This window comes from Phacochoerus africanus, chromosome 1, assembly GCF_016906955.1.
Source record: "Phacochoerus africanus isolate WHEZ1 chromosome 1, ROS_Pafr_v1, whole genome shotgun sequence".
Lineage (NCBI taxonomy): Eukaryota > Metazoa > Chordata > Mammalia > Artiodactyla > Suidae > Phacochoerus > Phacochoerus africanus.
This window is the reverse complement of record NC_062544.1, coordinates 245,854,967-245,872,492: the sequence shown is the minus strand read 5'-3', so window position 1 is coordinate 245,872,492 and position 17,526 is coordinate 245,854,967. Positions and strand designations below refer to the sequence as shown.

The window sequence follows — 17,526 nt, the reverse complement described above, 5'->3', positions numbered from 1 at the left end:
TGCTGACCTTTCTTAACCTCATCTCTTACTTCACTGCTCTTTTCCCACTATGATAGAACTGTACTGCTCATTCTTCTTTGAGCCAAGTAAGTTATACGCTCATACTGTTTGTTTCACATGCCTGGAATACATGCTTCCCTTGTCCTCATCATTCAGCTCTTCACTAATATTACCTTTTAGAGATGCCTACATTGACGGCCCAACCAAAATAAGTCACTCTTACAGTCTCTTATTTTTAAATCTGCCAAGAACTTAACATTGTCTGATAGTGGATTTGTCCTTTACTTATCAAGTAGAATGTTAGTTCCAAAGCTCTGTTCTTATGTGAGTTCAAACTGTATCCCTAGCCCATAGTTTAGTGCCTGCTTTCACGCATAAGTGATGGAGAAACTTCTGAGAATACAGTCACCTTTATTTTTTACTTATTTGCCAACGCTTGATCTGTAACCCACGTTACAGAATGGACCCATGTTCAGGAAAAGTGTGTTTGAACCCAGCTTTTTAGACCTTACGCTAGATTCAGCGCCTAGTTACCAACTAGACTCTTCATTAAATACATAGTTGGGTTTTCCCAGGTGTTGACCACTGAACATGAACGATTTGATATAGCTTCTAGTTTGATTTTGCTTTAATATAGCACCCTTTGAAGTCTTGTTTTATACAATTCTTAACTACCAAAATACTCTTTTTTTTTTTAATATTTATTTATTTATTTATTTGGTCTTTTTTCTTTGTTGTTGTTTTTGTTGTTGTTGCCATTTCTTGGGCCGCTCCCGCGGCATATGGAGGTTCCCAGGCTAGGGGTTGAATCGGAGCTGTAGCCACCAGCCTATGCCAGAGCCACAGCAACGCAGGATCCGAGCCAAGTCTGCAACCTACACCACAGCGCACGGCAACGCCGGATCGTTAACCCACTGAGCAAGTGCAGGGACCGAACCCGCAACCTCATGGTTCCTAGTCGGATTCGTTAACCACTGCGCCACGACGGGAACTCCCAAAATACTCTTAATGAGCCTAAAGGATTAAGTAGTTGTCACTTACTAAGATTCATCTTGTTAAGGCATTGGAAGTTACAAAAATATGTACTAGAACTTGATACTTGTCTAGAAACTTAAGATCATTTATCTCATTTTCAATAGTTAACCCATGAGTTTAAAGCTAATATACCATTTTTAGTTTAATAATTGAAAACTTGTTTTATGTCACTACTTTTAGAAATTTCTATAATTCTAGTGGGTAAGGGCAAAAGGGGAAAATTATAACTTAATATAACATTATTCCCAGGCCAAAAGTGATGAAAATATGTGAATGGCTCTGTGAAATGAAGAAAAATGGGAGACATTAAATTAAGGGACACCCTTCATTCTAAAGCTGGAAACTTTTATAAAATAGCTTCTTTATTTTGAGCCACAACATGGACAACACCAACAACACAATACCCTGCAAGGATTTCTTTTTTTGTATTTTACAGCTAGTCCAAATTTTTCTTTAATAGTGTTAACATATTCTTTTGTGCTATTCATTACCATTTCAATGTTGTTGATGCTTTCTCCTTGTTCCTCTACTAAGTGGGATATCTGAATGAAAAGGTCCCTTAAATCCTTCATTTGGTTCTCCAAATTAACAAGTTCTTTGTGTCTCTGTTCTATCTCTGAGAGTTGTGCTTTAGTGATATTGGTTTCTGTGAGTAAGCTTTCATTAAAAACTTCCCATTTTCCTTGATGGAGCATATCATTTACTTCTTCTTCTGCCACTTCTTTTCCAGCAACTTCAAGCTGACGGAAAATAAATTTCCTGCACTTCTCTTGTTTTGCTGCTATTGTGTTGTTGTATATAAACATAGTTTGCTGAAAATGGCGGAACATCGCAGCATGCTGAGATTTAAGTATCCTTGTGATCACTGATGATGGACCATTTTCATCCTCTGACTTTTTAACTTCTTTTACTAAATCATCCAAACCTCTCTTAATGTGTTCTGCTTGGATTTTTATCTCTTTTGTAATGCTGGACTCTCTCTTAAGTAGACTAAATCTTCTCATTGAAGCCACCAGGCTTTTCTGTTGCTGCCCAAACTTTTGAACATCATCTGTCAAATTGTTAATACTCTCCTGTAGTTTTTGAATCTCATGTAAGTGTCTCTCAGCTACAGGCTCTCTTTCATAAATAACAGCTTGCTGCAGAAACACCCCTTGTTCCTCTACTTCTGTAGTTGATGCATCCTTGTCTCTAGAGAGCTCAATTTCCTTTGTTCGTTGCTTTAGTTCTTGAAGTCGGTCTTTCATCTTTCCTTCCCTCCTAAGGAGCAAAAACGATTATGTTGAACAAAGAAAAGTTTCGTATTTTCTCAAAATGGCATTTGGCTTCACATAGCTATGTCTATTTTTCAGGGAAAGACCTCCTAGTTTTCTGAAAAGATGTTTAAAAAATTAGAAAAATCAGAATTTCCTCATGAAGATTACTGAAATAGGAAAAGCAATGTAAAATATTTTGTAAATACTTTGCATAATGCAAGAATTCTGTGTGTTACTTTTCAGTTGAGTAAAGTAGCTGAGTCAGCAGTGATAGAGAAATAATTGCCCCCCAAATAAGTTCTTCAGTGTCATGATACTAGCATATAATAGATATTTCTTCGTATAGGTAGGTATGTCTTATCTTTTTAGGATTAAAAGGCCACTCTTTAACATTTCCTGGTCACTAAAGATATGGTTCCCAGTTAACTTGATCTATGTAATGTTAAAAAATACTCATTTTGCTAAATATGTTTAAATTCAGCTAGGAGCAGTATAGTGACAGGACAGATTCCACATAAGAGCTTTAAGCAATATAGATAATGTAGAATTTATCTTAAAATGTCTTAGGCTTCTGGATTGATAAACACATTATTTGATACAGCTTTGTTTTCTTATCCATTGCTTATAGAAATATATAGAAACATATTCTTGGTTTGATAATGCTGATTTCTCATTATTAGCACTCCTTTGCAAAGATATATGTAGACTGTCTTAGAACATTTATATCAATTCATAATAAGTGATATTTTTATAAACATGAGAATATATTTATATGAAATCTTGTTTTGGAGACACTGATAGTATTGACACAGCTTGCATTGGAAGTTATTCATGGAATCAAACTGACGTACATAATTTATATATAGTGATATACATATATTGATATGCATATATATATATATATATATAATAAAGTGAATAAAAAGCAGTTTTTTGTTGGCATTCTCTTGCAGCATGGTAGTTAAGGATCTGGTATTGTCACTGTAGGGCCTCAGGTTGCTGCTGTGGTGCAGGTTCAGTCCCTGGCCCAGGAACTTCTATATGCCATGGATGCAGCCTCTCCCCCTCAAAAGAAAAAGCAATCTTTATTAATAAATACTTTATTTTTGCAGCGCACCCTGACTTTAGAAAAGCATTTAAAATGCCTTTCTTAATATTTTGTGGATAGAAAAAAGCTGTTAGAGAGTTACAAATAGCTCACTGAACCACACATAGCACTATCAACTAGAAAAAAGGTTTCTAATGTTAAGCTGATATGCTGTGGGACTGAGTGTTTGATGTGTTTATGCAAATATTTTTATCAGAGATTTGGGTGTCATCAGCCACACTTATCAAACATATTAATGGTGCAAAATTTGCAGAGATCTTTAATATGTTTAAGTACAGCGTTAGGATTTGAAGATTGAAATGACATAGAACACTATGCTAAAATATCAAAAATACGTTTAACTGGATAGATATAAAATATTATACCTTTATATCTATAAAATTGAAGTCCCTTGAGTTCATAGCAAGTGGTTATGAAGATCACCGCAGATTTTAGTTAATTCTAAGTTTTCAATCAGAACTATTAGTTTATTTATTACACTTTCATGAATAATAGTGTAACGCCTAGATTGATGAAAAAAGGTATTTGTTCTGCTGGACTCTGTGCTAGTTAAAGCAAGTGGGAGAGGGACTGTGTGAAGTTTTTAGTCTGAGATTCTGAGATGAAAATTCATAGATTGGGAATTTTCACACTATCATGGAAAGGATGATATTGGAAGGCCGTAGTATTGGAAAAAAATGGAAATGATTTGTTCTGAAAAAGAGAAGGTGTAGAGAATATCTACAACCGTTTTCTAAAATGTATAAGTCTGTATATATGAGAGGGATTAGACTTGGCATAACTCCAGAGGGCAGTGGGTAGAAATTACACGGAGTGAGGTTTGATTTTGTGTACAGACTTTTCACACAAGTAGTGGTCTCTGGAGATGGAATGAACTGCTTCATGAGATAAAAACCTTGCCATCACTAGAGATATTTAAGATGTTCTGGAATGATGACCCAGCCAAGGGTAGTATGAAAATGGTGCCTATATTACATAAAAGTTAAACGAAAGTTCTGATAATACTTCTTTGGTTAAGAACTGATATTCTGTCAAATAATTTTTGAAGCTTACTATATGCAGAGTTTTAATGCTGTAATGTATATTCAGTAATACCTGTCCTTGAGTAATTACTATCTGAGAGGAGATGGACAATATACAGTTGATAAATGAGATAAATTTAGGTCTTGATAGATCAGTCAGGCAGGGCCTCTCTAAGGAACTATTTGAGCTGGAAGACCTAAATGTTGGGAAGATGAAGAGCCAAGGAAGTGTATCCTGAGTTTTGGAGAAGGGGTGCCAGGGCAATGAATGGGACTGGTATGTTTTAAGGGCAAAATTAATGCCTATGTAGACAGAAATTAATATGAGCAGTAACAATGAAGGAATGAAGTCAGGATGGTAGGCAAGGAACAGATCACAAAGGGTCTTGTGAATCAAAGTAAAGAATTTAGATTTTATTGTAGATGGAGTGGATGACAAGGATAGCTAGGGTATTGACCTAAGATTTATGTTTTGGTTTTTTTTTTGTCTTTTTTGTCTTTTTTGTTGTTGTTGTTGTTGCTATTTCTTGGGCCGCTCCCGCGGCATATGGAGGTTCCCAGGCTAGGGGTTGAATCAGAGCTGTAGCCACCGGCCTACGCCAGAGCCACAGCAACGTGGGATCCGAGCCGCGTCTGCAACCTACACCACAGCTCACGGCAACGCCGGATCGTTAACCCACTGAGCAAGGGCAGGGACCGAACCCGCAACCTGTTGGTTCCTAGTCGGATTCGTTAACCACTGCGCCACGACGGGAACTCCAGATTTATGTTTTTAAAAGATGACTGCATAGAGAAAAGCTTCCTGACATCCAAGAGAGGCTTGGATAATGAAACTATATGGGATAAATGGGAACCATTTAGGACATATTTTGGAAGCAGTAGCAATGGGACTTGTTGGTGGTTTTAGCCTTTTAGCAGCTCTTAAACCACCATCACTTCTTGAAACGCTTTCAACTGTTTCTCCTGGCCTTGCCCTTGCCTCCTTGGCCCTTCCTTCATCATTTTATCCTCCCTGGTTTCTCTCATCTTTCCCACCTCTGAATACTGGAATGCTTCCATGCAGTCCTCTTTTTATTCACCATTGTTTTCCAGTCTCATGGCATTAAATGCTGTCCGTTAGCTCATGACTCAAAGTTACATTCAAGTTTAGACTGCTCTCATGACACTTGTCTACTCAGCAGTGCCATTTGAATGTGTGTGTCTAAAATAAGCTCCTGATCTTCCTGCCAACTGCAAACTGCTGTGCCATCTCAGGACATGGCACTGCTTCCAGTCTCTTCTTCCAGGTCACCTGACGAAAAACTTTGGAGTCATTCTTGACTATTCTGTTTTGTCCTCCTCCCTACACACCTTATATTCAAACTAATAGCAAATCTTGTCAGTCTCTTCTTCAGTGTACATCAGGAATTCCTTCCCTGGTTTAAGTCACCACTCTTTCTCACCTGGGTTATTGCAGTAGTCTCCTACATGGTCTCCTTGTTTCTTCCTTTGTAGTCCCTTTTCCTTTGCCCCTTGAGTCTTTTCTTAACACAGAAACCAGCATTAAGATAGAATTCAAATCTTGTCACCCCTGTGACTAATGATCTCACAGAGGAAAAACCAGAGCCCATGAGGTCTTGTGTGACTTCTCCATCTTTCCTTTTGCCTCCTACAACTCTCCTTCCCTCTATTTCAACCACTGGGCTCCTTGCTATTCCTCACACAAATCACGCAGGATCCTACCTTAGGGCTTTGGCACTTGGTGTTTTCTCTGGAATGCTCTTCCTCATCTTATTCCCCCAACTCCTTTCAATCCTACTAAAATGACACCTTCTCAGCAAGGCTATCCTTACCCTATTTAGAACTGCAGCCACTCTTCCCAGCTTTATTTTTCTTCCAAGCACTTGTCATTATATTTTACTTATTTATCTTACTTCATTGTCTGCTATCTCCCCCAAATATAAGCTCCATGAGAGCAAGGATCTTTACTCCACGAGGATCTATCAACATTGTACAGCAACTATATATCAATAAAACTTTAAAAAATGAAAAAAAAAAAGCAGCAATATAGACTTCAGACTTTGGGTATTAGGAAAATATGTCAGTATAAAACAGTTATTGATCCATGTGTTAGGCATAACTTCCAAGAATGTATTTATTGGCTTGTGTCAGAAATAAGCAAAATAGAGGAAATGTATGTAATAGTATGTGAGCATACTGATTTTAAGTCCTTTATTAAAATGAAAACAAAGTGATTTTTTTTTGTCTTTTTTTTTTTGCCTTTTCTAGGGCCACTTCCTGCGGCATATGGAGGTTCCCAGGCTAGGGGTCTAACAGAGCTGTAGCTGCTGGCCTACCTCACAGCCACAGCAACGCGGGATCCAAGCCACATCTGCGACCTACACCACAGCTCATGGCAACGCCGGATCCTTCACCCACTGAGCAAGGCCAGGGATTGAACCCGAAACCTCATGGTTCCTAGTTGGATTCGTTAACCACTGTGCCACGATGGGAACTCCAAAAACAAAATGATTTTAATTAAGAAAGATTTCAGTACTAGAGCAACCAATTAAATGTGCAGAAAGTTTGGTATTCTCATTTTTTACAATTTTATACCTTTTAAACTATAATAAATTAATTTATGTGTACATATAATTTCATATAATTAAGTTACTTATAATTAATTACAGTTAATTATGATTAGCCTAATATAATCCTTAATATAAAAATTCATATTTTAAGAACATAAATAGGAAAGATTTTTAGCTTTATAAACTAGGTTGGAATTTCTTGTGAGTTTCAGATATTCAGCTTATGAGAAATTCTACTTGGTCCCATTTTATCAGCCAAGATATGCTTGATTATGCCACAGTAATATCCAGTCACCAACCATTGGTGGATTACAACCACAAAGATGTATTTCTCCTTATAGTTCATGTCCATGTTGGCTAAGCAGGGGCTCTGGTTCCCATCTTGGTCCCTCAGAGACCTAAGTTCCACTGTTCTGAATGTGGTAGGTATAAGGCAGGTGGAAATACTGGAGAATCTCTCATGGACATTAAAATGCTGTAACCCTGAAATGGCATGTGTCACTTTCCTTTACAATTCTTCGACGAACTGAAGGAGGGCGGTAGTGATGTGTAGTTATCATCTGTTCTCCAAAGCAGAGGTGAACCGGCTGTCCTTCATATCAGTTGAATATCATAATTTGATTCCACAAAGAACTTAGAAGTTACCTATTCCATTTCTCATTTTTCTTATGGGAAAGTTGAATATCAGAAAAGTTAAACGTTTTACCTAGAACTTATTAGTAGCACTGGTATAATAAGGCAAACTTCCTGACTGTTAGACCTGTGCATAATTAAATTATTTTATAAATATTTGATGTTTATGCTGGTACAGATTTTTCAAGACATCTAAAAACATTGGGAAGTTATTGTAGAAATTTTTTTTTCCTTTTTTTAGGGCTGTACACACGGCATATGGAGGTTCCCAGCCTAGGGGTCAAATCAGAACTACAGCTGCCAACCTACGCCACGTCTGACCTGCATCTTCGACCTATGGCACAGCTCACTGGCAATGCCAGATCCTTAACCTACTGAGCGAGGCCAGGGATCGAACCTGCAACCTTATGGTTACTAGCTGAATTTGTTTCCGCTGAGCCATAATGGGAACTCCTGTAAAAACTTTTTCTCACTGTAACAACTTTGGAAAAGCAGAATTACCATCCATGATTTATTATATGCCTCTGCTAAAAACTAACCTTCTTTCCAGAATAGAGGGAGTAATTACTGAAGTTGGTTAGCTTTATGATTTATCTTAAATAGCTCCATACCATTCTTTGTTTGGTTTAATGTTTATCATTTCCTTATCTATATGTTCTCTTTGATATTACCCTGTTGATGCTGAAAATAAATTCCTCCCCAAAGTGTTTAAGATGTTATTTTGCTTTTGATATAGCCATAAGCTTTTTTCCCCCCTCCTCTCTCCCTCTATGTCCCTCTCTCCTTCCTTCTTGCCTTCTTTATTTTTCTTTCTCTTTTTTTCCCCTTACATGATCTGAGCAAAGCTTTTCTCTTAAAAAATTTTTGAATGTGATTTTTATTTTCCTCATTAATACAGATATGCAGTTTAAGAATTTGAGCCACTTCAAGGCTTATAAATGTAAATGGCTGGCCCCTGCCTTCCCCCCTCATTCCATTTTCAGTTCCTCATTCCCAAAAGCAGTTATTTTCAGCTCCTTAGCTATATGCTGCCTTTAAACTCCCTGTTTCTCAGTAATTTGCTTATGTAGATGTTTTCACTTTTTCAGTTTTAAATATTATATTTAATCTTTGCTGTGAAAAACATGGGTTTAACTTTCTTTTACACCTCCATCCTTCCCTCAGTTTTTCCCTCTTGTAATTGTATCACTTTTTTTGGTTATAGTCAATATTATGTGTTTATATTATTATGAGCCCAACTATTGTATATACCAGAATTAAATAAGGTACCAGGGTTGTATTTTCTTTCTCAATAAATTTTTTTCATTGTATCTAGGCTTTTTCAATGGATAGAGATAGGAGATATATATTTTTGTTTTAACAGAGCCTTTCACTGATGTATTTAATCATATGCAGGAAGTGCCCAAAACATAAATGTATGTAATCTGATGATTTTTTCACAAAGCGAACAGACCCATGTAACCACTGTACAGATCAAGGACCTTGTAACTTTTAAATATTTCTTCAAATCACTAATTACCTAATTTTTTTTCACTTGGCTTCATTCTATACTTATGCATCACTAATTCATTCTAAAACTCTTAATTTAACTGAAGTTATTATCTTAATATATATAAGCATAGTAGGTATTCTTTTTATCTCATTTCATTTTTTCATTTTTTGAGGTTTCTTGAACCCTCCAGTGTGACCTTGATTTGAGGGCATACCATAGCTTCCTTTCAAAATATAGATGTGGTGATAACTTGCATTTCTGAAAATGTTTTTGTGCTATCCTTACACCTGATGTATTTTCTGCAGATATAATTCTGACTTGGAAATTGTGTTCCCTTAGAATTTTGAAAATTTTGCTGTGTTTTCTTTCTTTCTTTTTTTTTTTTTTTTGGCTGCCCCTGTGACATGTAGAAGTTCCTGGGCCAGGGATTGAATCCATGTCATAGCAACGACTGGAGCTGCTATGGTGTCAATGCTAAATCCTTAACCCACTGTGTCACAAGGGAGTTCCTGCTGTGTTTTCTTTTAACTTCCTTTTTACCCTTGAGAAATCTGCCATCTGATTCCTGATATTTTGTGTAAGATTTTTGTTAGTTTTTATTTTTAATTTCCTTCCATGTGACTCTTTGCCTTCTCTCTTCATTCCTTGTGTTTTGAGATTTCACAATAATGTGACCTGGAAAGGTCTTTTGGCTCCTTCCAGTTTTGAAATTCATGTACTTAAACAGTTTCGTTGGGGGGATACTCTAATTTTTAAAAGAACTTCGTGTTTTTTTATTTGCATTCTTTTCTTTGAAATTCCCCCTTATTTGGATGTTGACTTTCTTAACTATTTTCTTAACTGCTAATTTTCTTAGTATCTGAAAGGTAAAGTGACTTAACAGAGATCACACAACTAAAAGGTGGCACAACCTGCATTCAGATGTAAGTCTACTTGATTGACCTCTGTTATTTTTCTTTATTCCATAGTGAGTAGAAATAGATTATCTGGGAGTTCCTGTCATGGCTCAGCAGAAACGAATCTGACTAGCATCTATGAAGACACAGGTTCGATCCCTGGCCTTGCTCAGTGGGTTAAGGATCCGGCATTGCCGTGACCTGTGGTGTAGGTTGCAGATGCAGCTTGGATCTGGGGTTGCTTTGGCTGTGGCATAGGCCAGCAGCTATAGCTCAGATTAGACCCTAGCCTGGGAACCTCCATGTGCTGCAGGTGCAGCCCTAAGAAGACAAAGAAAAGAAATAAACTATCTTAGTGAAACCTTACTACCAATGAAGTTGATCTGTATCAAATATTGTATTGTTAATATAAATACTATGCTCAAAAGAAAAAAGTTCTTACTGGAGTTAATATAGCATATCAGATCTAAAATAAGTATGTTATAAAATAATTATTCTAGCAGCTGTATTAGGACTTCTAATATAATCATAATAAATTAAGCACTTTACAGTTTGGAAAAAGAAAAAGAATTACTTCTGATCTCATCCATCTGAATCACAGAAAATCTCTTAAGAAATTTTGAATGCTACCCTTGGTACCATGAAAAATTGGGATTCTTGTATTTTCTTCTGCTATACCTTATAGTCATAGGCTAGAGAAGGCAGATGGGAAATTTGGTTTACTGCATTCTTATTGTGCAGGGATTTCAGTTTCCTATGCTTGTACTAACCTATTACTATGAATTCTTACAACTGCAATGTATATAGCAGACAGGATGTTTATTGCACTACTGACTTGTATTCCTCATAACGTGGGAAAAAGAAAAGAGTGACATTACTGGAGACTCAGATGAGAAAGGGGGGAATATCAAAACAAAACAGGTTTTTATTTATTTTTTTTATTTATTTATTTATTTATTTTTTGGGTCTTTTTGCTATTTCTTGGGCTGCTCCCGCGGCATATGGAGATTCCCAGGCTAGGGGTCCAATCGGAGCCGTAGCCACCGGCCTCTGCCAGAGCCACAGCAACGTGGGATCCGAGCCGTGTCTGCAACCTACACCACAGCTCATGGCAACGCCAGATCGTTAACCCACTGAGCAAGGGCAGGGATCGAACCCGCAACCTCATGGTTCCTAGTCGGATTCGTTAACCACTGCGCCATGACGGGAACTCCAAGGTTTTTTGTTTTTTTATTCGTGAGAATTAAATCTTATGCTAACAATTTTTTTAATTTATTCTTTTTTTTTTTTTTTAATTTTTTTAGGGCCACACCCACAGCATATGGAAGTTTCCAGGCTAGGGGTCAAATCAGAGCTATAGCCAGTGGCCTACACCACAGCCACAGCAACACTGGTTCCAAGCCGCATCTGCAACCTACACCATAGCTCTGGTGTAGAATGCCAGATCCTTAACCCACTGAGCAAGGCCAGGGATTGAACCTGCGTCCTAATGGATACTTGTCAGATTCGTTTCCACTGAGCCAGGGCGGGAACTCCTAATGCTAACAATTTTTAAATTTCGCAATTCTGGAGTTCCAGTCGTGTCGCACCGGAAACAAATCCAACTAGGAACCATCAGGTTGTGGGTTCGATGCCTGGCTCCCTGGTGGGTTAAGGATCTGGCGTTGCCATAGGCTGTGGTATAGGTCGCAGACATGGCTTGGATCTGGTGTCGCTGTGGCATAGACCGGGGGTTACAGCTCCAATTAGACCCCTAGCCTGGGAACCTCCATATGCCCTGGGTGTGGCCCTAAAAAGACAAAAAAAAATCATAATTCTCTAAAACTAGTGTCTCCAACTTTGTCTTTAGTTGCATGGCTTGGAACAAATCCTAAAACAACCCCCTCTAATATTTTTATGATTAGTTAGGTCTTTCTTTTTTGTTTTAATTAGAAATAAATTATCAATGTTGTCAAAGCCTTTTTCTCAAGCATCATAGTTTAAAAATTTTTGAAAGAACTAGAATATTTCAAATTGACATTGTAGCACACTATACTTCTACAAAGTGCTTTTGAGAAGGTAAATTTTACGTCACTGATTTTGAAAATGAAGATATTTGACTCTGATCTTTATAAAGGTAATCTTATCCTGGGTTTCTGTGTTCTTGGAACAGTTTCCTGAAGGAGTACCACTTTCATATTTGAATAAAAGATACTTTAAGGAACCCTTCAATATATATTGATGTGTATTTTATGTTCATTAATCTTAATAAATTTAATAGCAAAAAACTATTCCAAATCTCTTTTTTTCCTATAGATCTCCATGCTACTGATGTTAAGGGAAAAACACAGATTGTATTCATCTTACTATATGGATTCTGTGTCTTCATTTATTTCTTTTGAACATAAAATATATGTTCAAGATCCTTTTACATTATTAGGTTATTTCTGACTTCTTGAAAATAGATTCCTTTGTTTATTGTGGCCACCAACTATCTTTCCTCCTGGTGGGCAAATGTATTTTGTAAATTTTGTCAGCAGTTTATCTTCAATGGGAAATTATATAAAAATACCCTGAGTACCCTGCCTTTTGGATATGGTCTTAGCCCCATTTTTGTGGTTGCCACTAGTAGGGCCCCATGAAATTTGCCCATCGTAGTCTAGGTACTATAAATAGAGTTATCTCCATATCCATGGGGATTGGTTCCAATGCCCCTTCAGATACCAAAATTCATGTATGCTTAGGCCTCTTTTATAAAATGATACAGTATTTGGATATAACTTAACATACATCCCCCTATATACTTTTACTTTAAAAGTATATTTTAAATCATCTCTAGATTACTTAATGTAAATGCTATAAATGGTTGTAAATAAGATATAAATGCTTTGTCAATAGTTGGTGGCAATTTCAAGTTTTGCTTTTTGGAACTTTCAGGATGTTTTCCTGAATATTTTCAATCTATGGTTGCTTGAATCCAGGGATGTGTAACCTGCAGATGCAGAGGGCTGACTGTATCTTTCTGTAGTGATTTTTTATAGCTCAGGTCATGTAAGTATGGGCCTGATTTTTCTGTAGTGATTTTGTCGCCTGAGTGATTACCTCACTTCCTGCTATACTCTTGGACAAGCCAACACAGGTTTTCCTGTTTCTGCATACAGGCTATGTTCTATTTTTTCTGCTTCATTACTTCCTTTAGAAAACTCAATTTTAGTTTCCAATTATGTACAAACCCTAAACCCCGGCCTCTGAGATAAAAGTATTTGCTTCTAGTAGCCCATGGAATTAGCTTTAATTTCTGTTCTGAATGTGTTCGCTCTTCACTTCTGGCACCTGGAAATTTCCCTTTCTTACTCTAAATGTAATAAGGTAGTTTTAAGATTGGTCCTTTTTCCCCCTTAAGATTATATCAAACACGTCTCGCGTTTCGAGAGAGAGAGAGAGAGAGAGAGAGGAATTTCTTTATCTATGCATCTTCATTGAAAGTCATAGGTGATTATCTTTACGGAGTTTACAATTCAGAATGTTCCCTAACTCCTTATATTCATTAAGGAATTGACGTAATGTAGGTATTCTGGTAACACTTACATGCTATACATAAATTGCATTTTCCAGTAGTTGTATACTCATTACTGCACGTATAACTATTTCCAACTTAATTGTTTAATCTTATGTCTTCATAAATTATAACCAAAGTGAGATATATGAGCATATTAGACTTTAAAAATTGGAAGAGACAAAGTTCATGAAGGCATGAAATATTAAGTTCATAGTTGTAAAATCATTTGATTGCTTAGGTAAGAGAAATTGATGAGACTACCATTTTATGCAATCTTTTCGGTACCTGAAAGTTATTTTCTTAATATCAGAAAAGATCTATCCAAATATGAGTCATCTTTCAGCATGTTTAACTTACTGCTTTGCTATATGTTTTGTTTTGTTTTTTTCTTTTTAGGGCTGTACCCGAGGCATATGGAAGTTCCCAGGCTAGGGGTCCAATGGGAGCTGTAGCCGCTGGCTATATTGGCTACACCACAGCCATAGCAATGCGGGATCCCAGCCGTGTCTGCAACCTACAACATAGCTCATAGCAATGCCAGATCCTTAACCCATTGATCCATGCTGGGGACTGAACCCACGTCCTTACGGATGCTAGTTGGGTTCGTTAACCACTGAGCCACAATGGGAACTCCTGCTATATGGTTTTGAATTCTGTTAATAGCTGACTATATCTTTGAGCTTTAACATGATATTTGCAAAAAGAAAGAACACTGATTTATAGATATGATAATCAAGCTTGACAATTTGTTCTGAGAAATACCAAAGTAAACTTGTATGACTCAAATAAAAGTTTCTCCACCCTATTACAGACAGGGAACATTTCTAGGAACAGAAATATGAATTAAAATTATCTAGTGCTTTAAAAAAATATGCCCTGGGATAGGTATTTTATAGATTGATATTTTAAAGAAATTTCTTTTTATAGTTACTATGTAGATTAAATATTTCAAGAAATGTAGCCAGTTTTTATTTAACATAAAATGGAATATTCTTTTGCTTTTGTGTATGAAGACAGCTTTCAACATTTCCATAATTCAAGGTGAAATTAGCTGTTACTGGAATATTCATCTTTTTAGCCACTTAAATGAGGAAAACTAAAAAAAACTACTGCAAATTATGTAAATTCTAAGTTTAAAATATATGACTTTTTTTTTAATAATTCAGCCTTTCATTTCTTTTTAAATTCTACTTTTTACTTAGGGTAATTAAGTTAACCATTAGATTAACTTGTTTAATGTAACAATAAGACCATTTTTGTTTAAATATTAAGACTCATAATTCTGAACACTCAATTCTCTGATTAAAGTAAGCTGTACAGATATAAAATGATATGTATATTAAATTTAAACCTGTATAGCCAAAAAGACAATTTGTTGTAGATATTACATAGCCAACTTTCAAGTCTACCCTTAAAATATTTATTAATTGTAATTATTATTTTAATTTGAATTGGGTTATATGTTAAAATCTAACATGATAACAACTGTGAAATAACTTGGAAGACATATCAAAAACAAACATGTTTGGGTTAAGCCTTTATATATTGCTTAATTTTGAAAGTGTATATGTTTCATTTAAATGATGCTGACTTAAATTTTTTAAATTATCAAATCAAATATAAAGTGTGTATTCATTTTTAGAATTTAAATACTTGAAATACATTAGCTGAAACATTTAAAAGTGAGTACTTTGATGTTTTACAGTAGTCCTTTTACAAAGGATTATTTTTTAAGTTCCTCAGATTAATTTTAAAGAACCTGGGAAACAACAATGAAGAAATTAATTAAGGTCTTTTAGAAAATTATCTTAAATTTTTAAAGGTTACACATATGTGTCAAACTGGGCATAAACTTTTCAGAATTAAATGGAAAAGTGTTCTGTAAAGCAAGCACAGTATGACTAATTTATATAGTCTGTTTACAGAGGAAAGATTTTTAAGTTTGCTATTGTAGCATCTAACTTTGTTGTGTTTCCAAAATGAAAAGATACTTTTTAAAAGAAACTTAAAATAAAAAGTTGATTTTTATTATAGTGATCTATTTCCAGGAACTCTAAACCCAAATCTCATTCAGCATATCAGTAGTATATATGAGCAGATCAGCCACATGTAGCCTGGTCCAAATCTGAGCAAAACAATAACTTTAATTATCTGTTGAGCTCTCTTTATGTCACAGATTTCAGTCCCTGGATGTCTCACAGTTAAAAGTACAAAAAAGAATGGTTTGTTTACCTTTGTTTGTCTTGTTCCTTTTGTTGCTTTTCCACTTGCGCAGTTGGAGTCCTGCCTTTGAGAGAAAACCTGAGTATCATCTATAACATTAATGTTTTATTAAGATTATTTAAATCTCTCTTCTAGTTCACAGGCTAATTTCTGTATGATTTTCATTTAGTTAACTTAATTGAAAGCCACATGTTGAAGTCAAATAAGTTAAAGTCGTCCTTTTGCTGTTAATATCAAATGAGAACAAATTGCTTACCTCACACCTGGAGAATCTGGTTCTGCTTGTTAGCTGCTTATTCTTTAGATTAAACAAAGGTTGTTTTCCTTGGAGCTAGTTGGTAGCAGGCAGTCCTTATTAAGCTGCTTGCAATGGAATACTTAGCACAGGCTCTGTAATTTCAATCCTATAATATATATATAATACATTACTCACAAAAAAAGAGTGTTCATAATTTTTTTTCTTTAGGTATGAAAACTTTGGAACAAATAGGAATGGAAAGAACCTTGGGCGAAGGCTTTTTGCTTAATTTACTTTAAAATGATTGAATTCTACTCTATTTTAGGGAATTCCAAGGGCTTAAAAAATTACCTCAAAAAATTACCAAATTTCAGAACTACAACAGCCAGAAAAGAGTTCATGTCTGTAAACCTTCTACCTTATCTTTTCTTTTTACTATGTATGCTGTTTTTATTATTTTTTTAATTTTCTTTTGATTCTTTCATAGTTTTCCATATGGAAAATATTGTGCATTGCTGTATGTTATGCTGTTTATTACATTAGTGTAACAATTCAGAATTCTTTGTAGGGAAAATCAGAAATGAAATTTCTCTGTGCTACTACATTTTCTTCCATTTCTTTTTCTCTGCCTGACTTGTTATGATTTGAGGGTAAGAGGAGGGACATCGCTATAATATCTATATCTAATATCTGTTTAGCAGTCCCACTTCCTGGAGTCTGTTCCCAGAATAAGAAGTAACATCTTCACACACTATTCCTCACAGCATTCTTTGTAAAAGCAAAACACTGGAAAAAACCCATGAGTATTCCAATGTAATCCTTCAGTGGCAGATAAATGATGAAACATCCAGGGAGTTCCCTTGTGGTTAAGGATTTGGTGGTATCACTTTAGTGGCTTAGGTTACTGCTGTGGCATGGGTTCAATCCCTAGCCCAGGGCACAGCTAAAAAAAAAAAAATTGAGGAAACATCCATACAATGAGCATTTTGCTTATTGATAAAGAATATAGTAATAAAGAAGATTTCTTTGTACTGGTTCAGAGTAATTTTAGGATTTACTTTTTAAAAAAAAGGCATGGGAGTTCCCGTCGTGGCGTAGTGGTTAACGAATCCGACTAGGAACCATGAGGTTGTGGGTTCGGTCCCTGCCCTTGCTCAGTGGGTTAACAATCTGGCGTTGCCGTGAGCTGTGGTGTAGGTTGCAGACGCGGCTTGGATCCCGCGTTGCTGTGGCTCTGGCGTAGGCCGGTGGCTACAGCTGCGATTTGACCCCTAGCCTGGGAACCTCCATATGCCGCAGGAGCGGCCCAAGAAATGGCAAAAAGACAAAAAAATTTAAAAAAAAATTTTAAAAAAGCATGATGATGCACAGGAGTATATATAGTATACTAGTTTTTGAGGAAGAAAGAGGGGGTAGAGGTACACACACATTGATAACCCCTAACCAGTCAACAACAGTAAATATCCATAGTGCCCAAATCGTAGTCTTTAACATACCATTCCCCCCATGTATATG

At 36.1% G+C, this 17,526-nt stretch overlaps 2 protein-coding genes across 5 annotated transcripts in view; one reads left to right on the top strand and one right to left on the bottom strand.

Moving 5' to 3' along the window:
- Positions 1–17,526, top strand: part of ARL13B (ADP ribosylation factor like GTPase 13B) — a 76,807-nt gene that overhangs the window by 32,270 nt on the left and 27,011 nt on the right. The window lies entirely within an intron of this gene.
- On the bottom strand, positions 1,364–16,164 carry STX19 (syntaxin 19). 2 transcript variants are annotated; one of them, XM_047794316.1, is made up of 3 exons: positions 16,030–16,164; positions 15,783–15,837; positions 1,364–2,295 (listed from the first exon to the last, which is right to left on the bottom strand). In XM_047794316.1, exon 3 carries the CDS (start codon positions 2,280–2,282, stop codon positions 1,398–1,400), a length of 885 nt encoding a protein of 294 aa, XP_047650272.1. In that variant the 5' UTR covers positions 2,283–2,295; positions 15,783–15,837; positions 16,030–16,164; the 3' UTR covers positions 1,364–1,397. The 2 variants fall into 2 exon arrangements, with proteins under 2 accessions (XP_047650272.1, XP_047650263.1); XM_047794307.1 differs by having other exon boundaries at positions 15,783–16,036.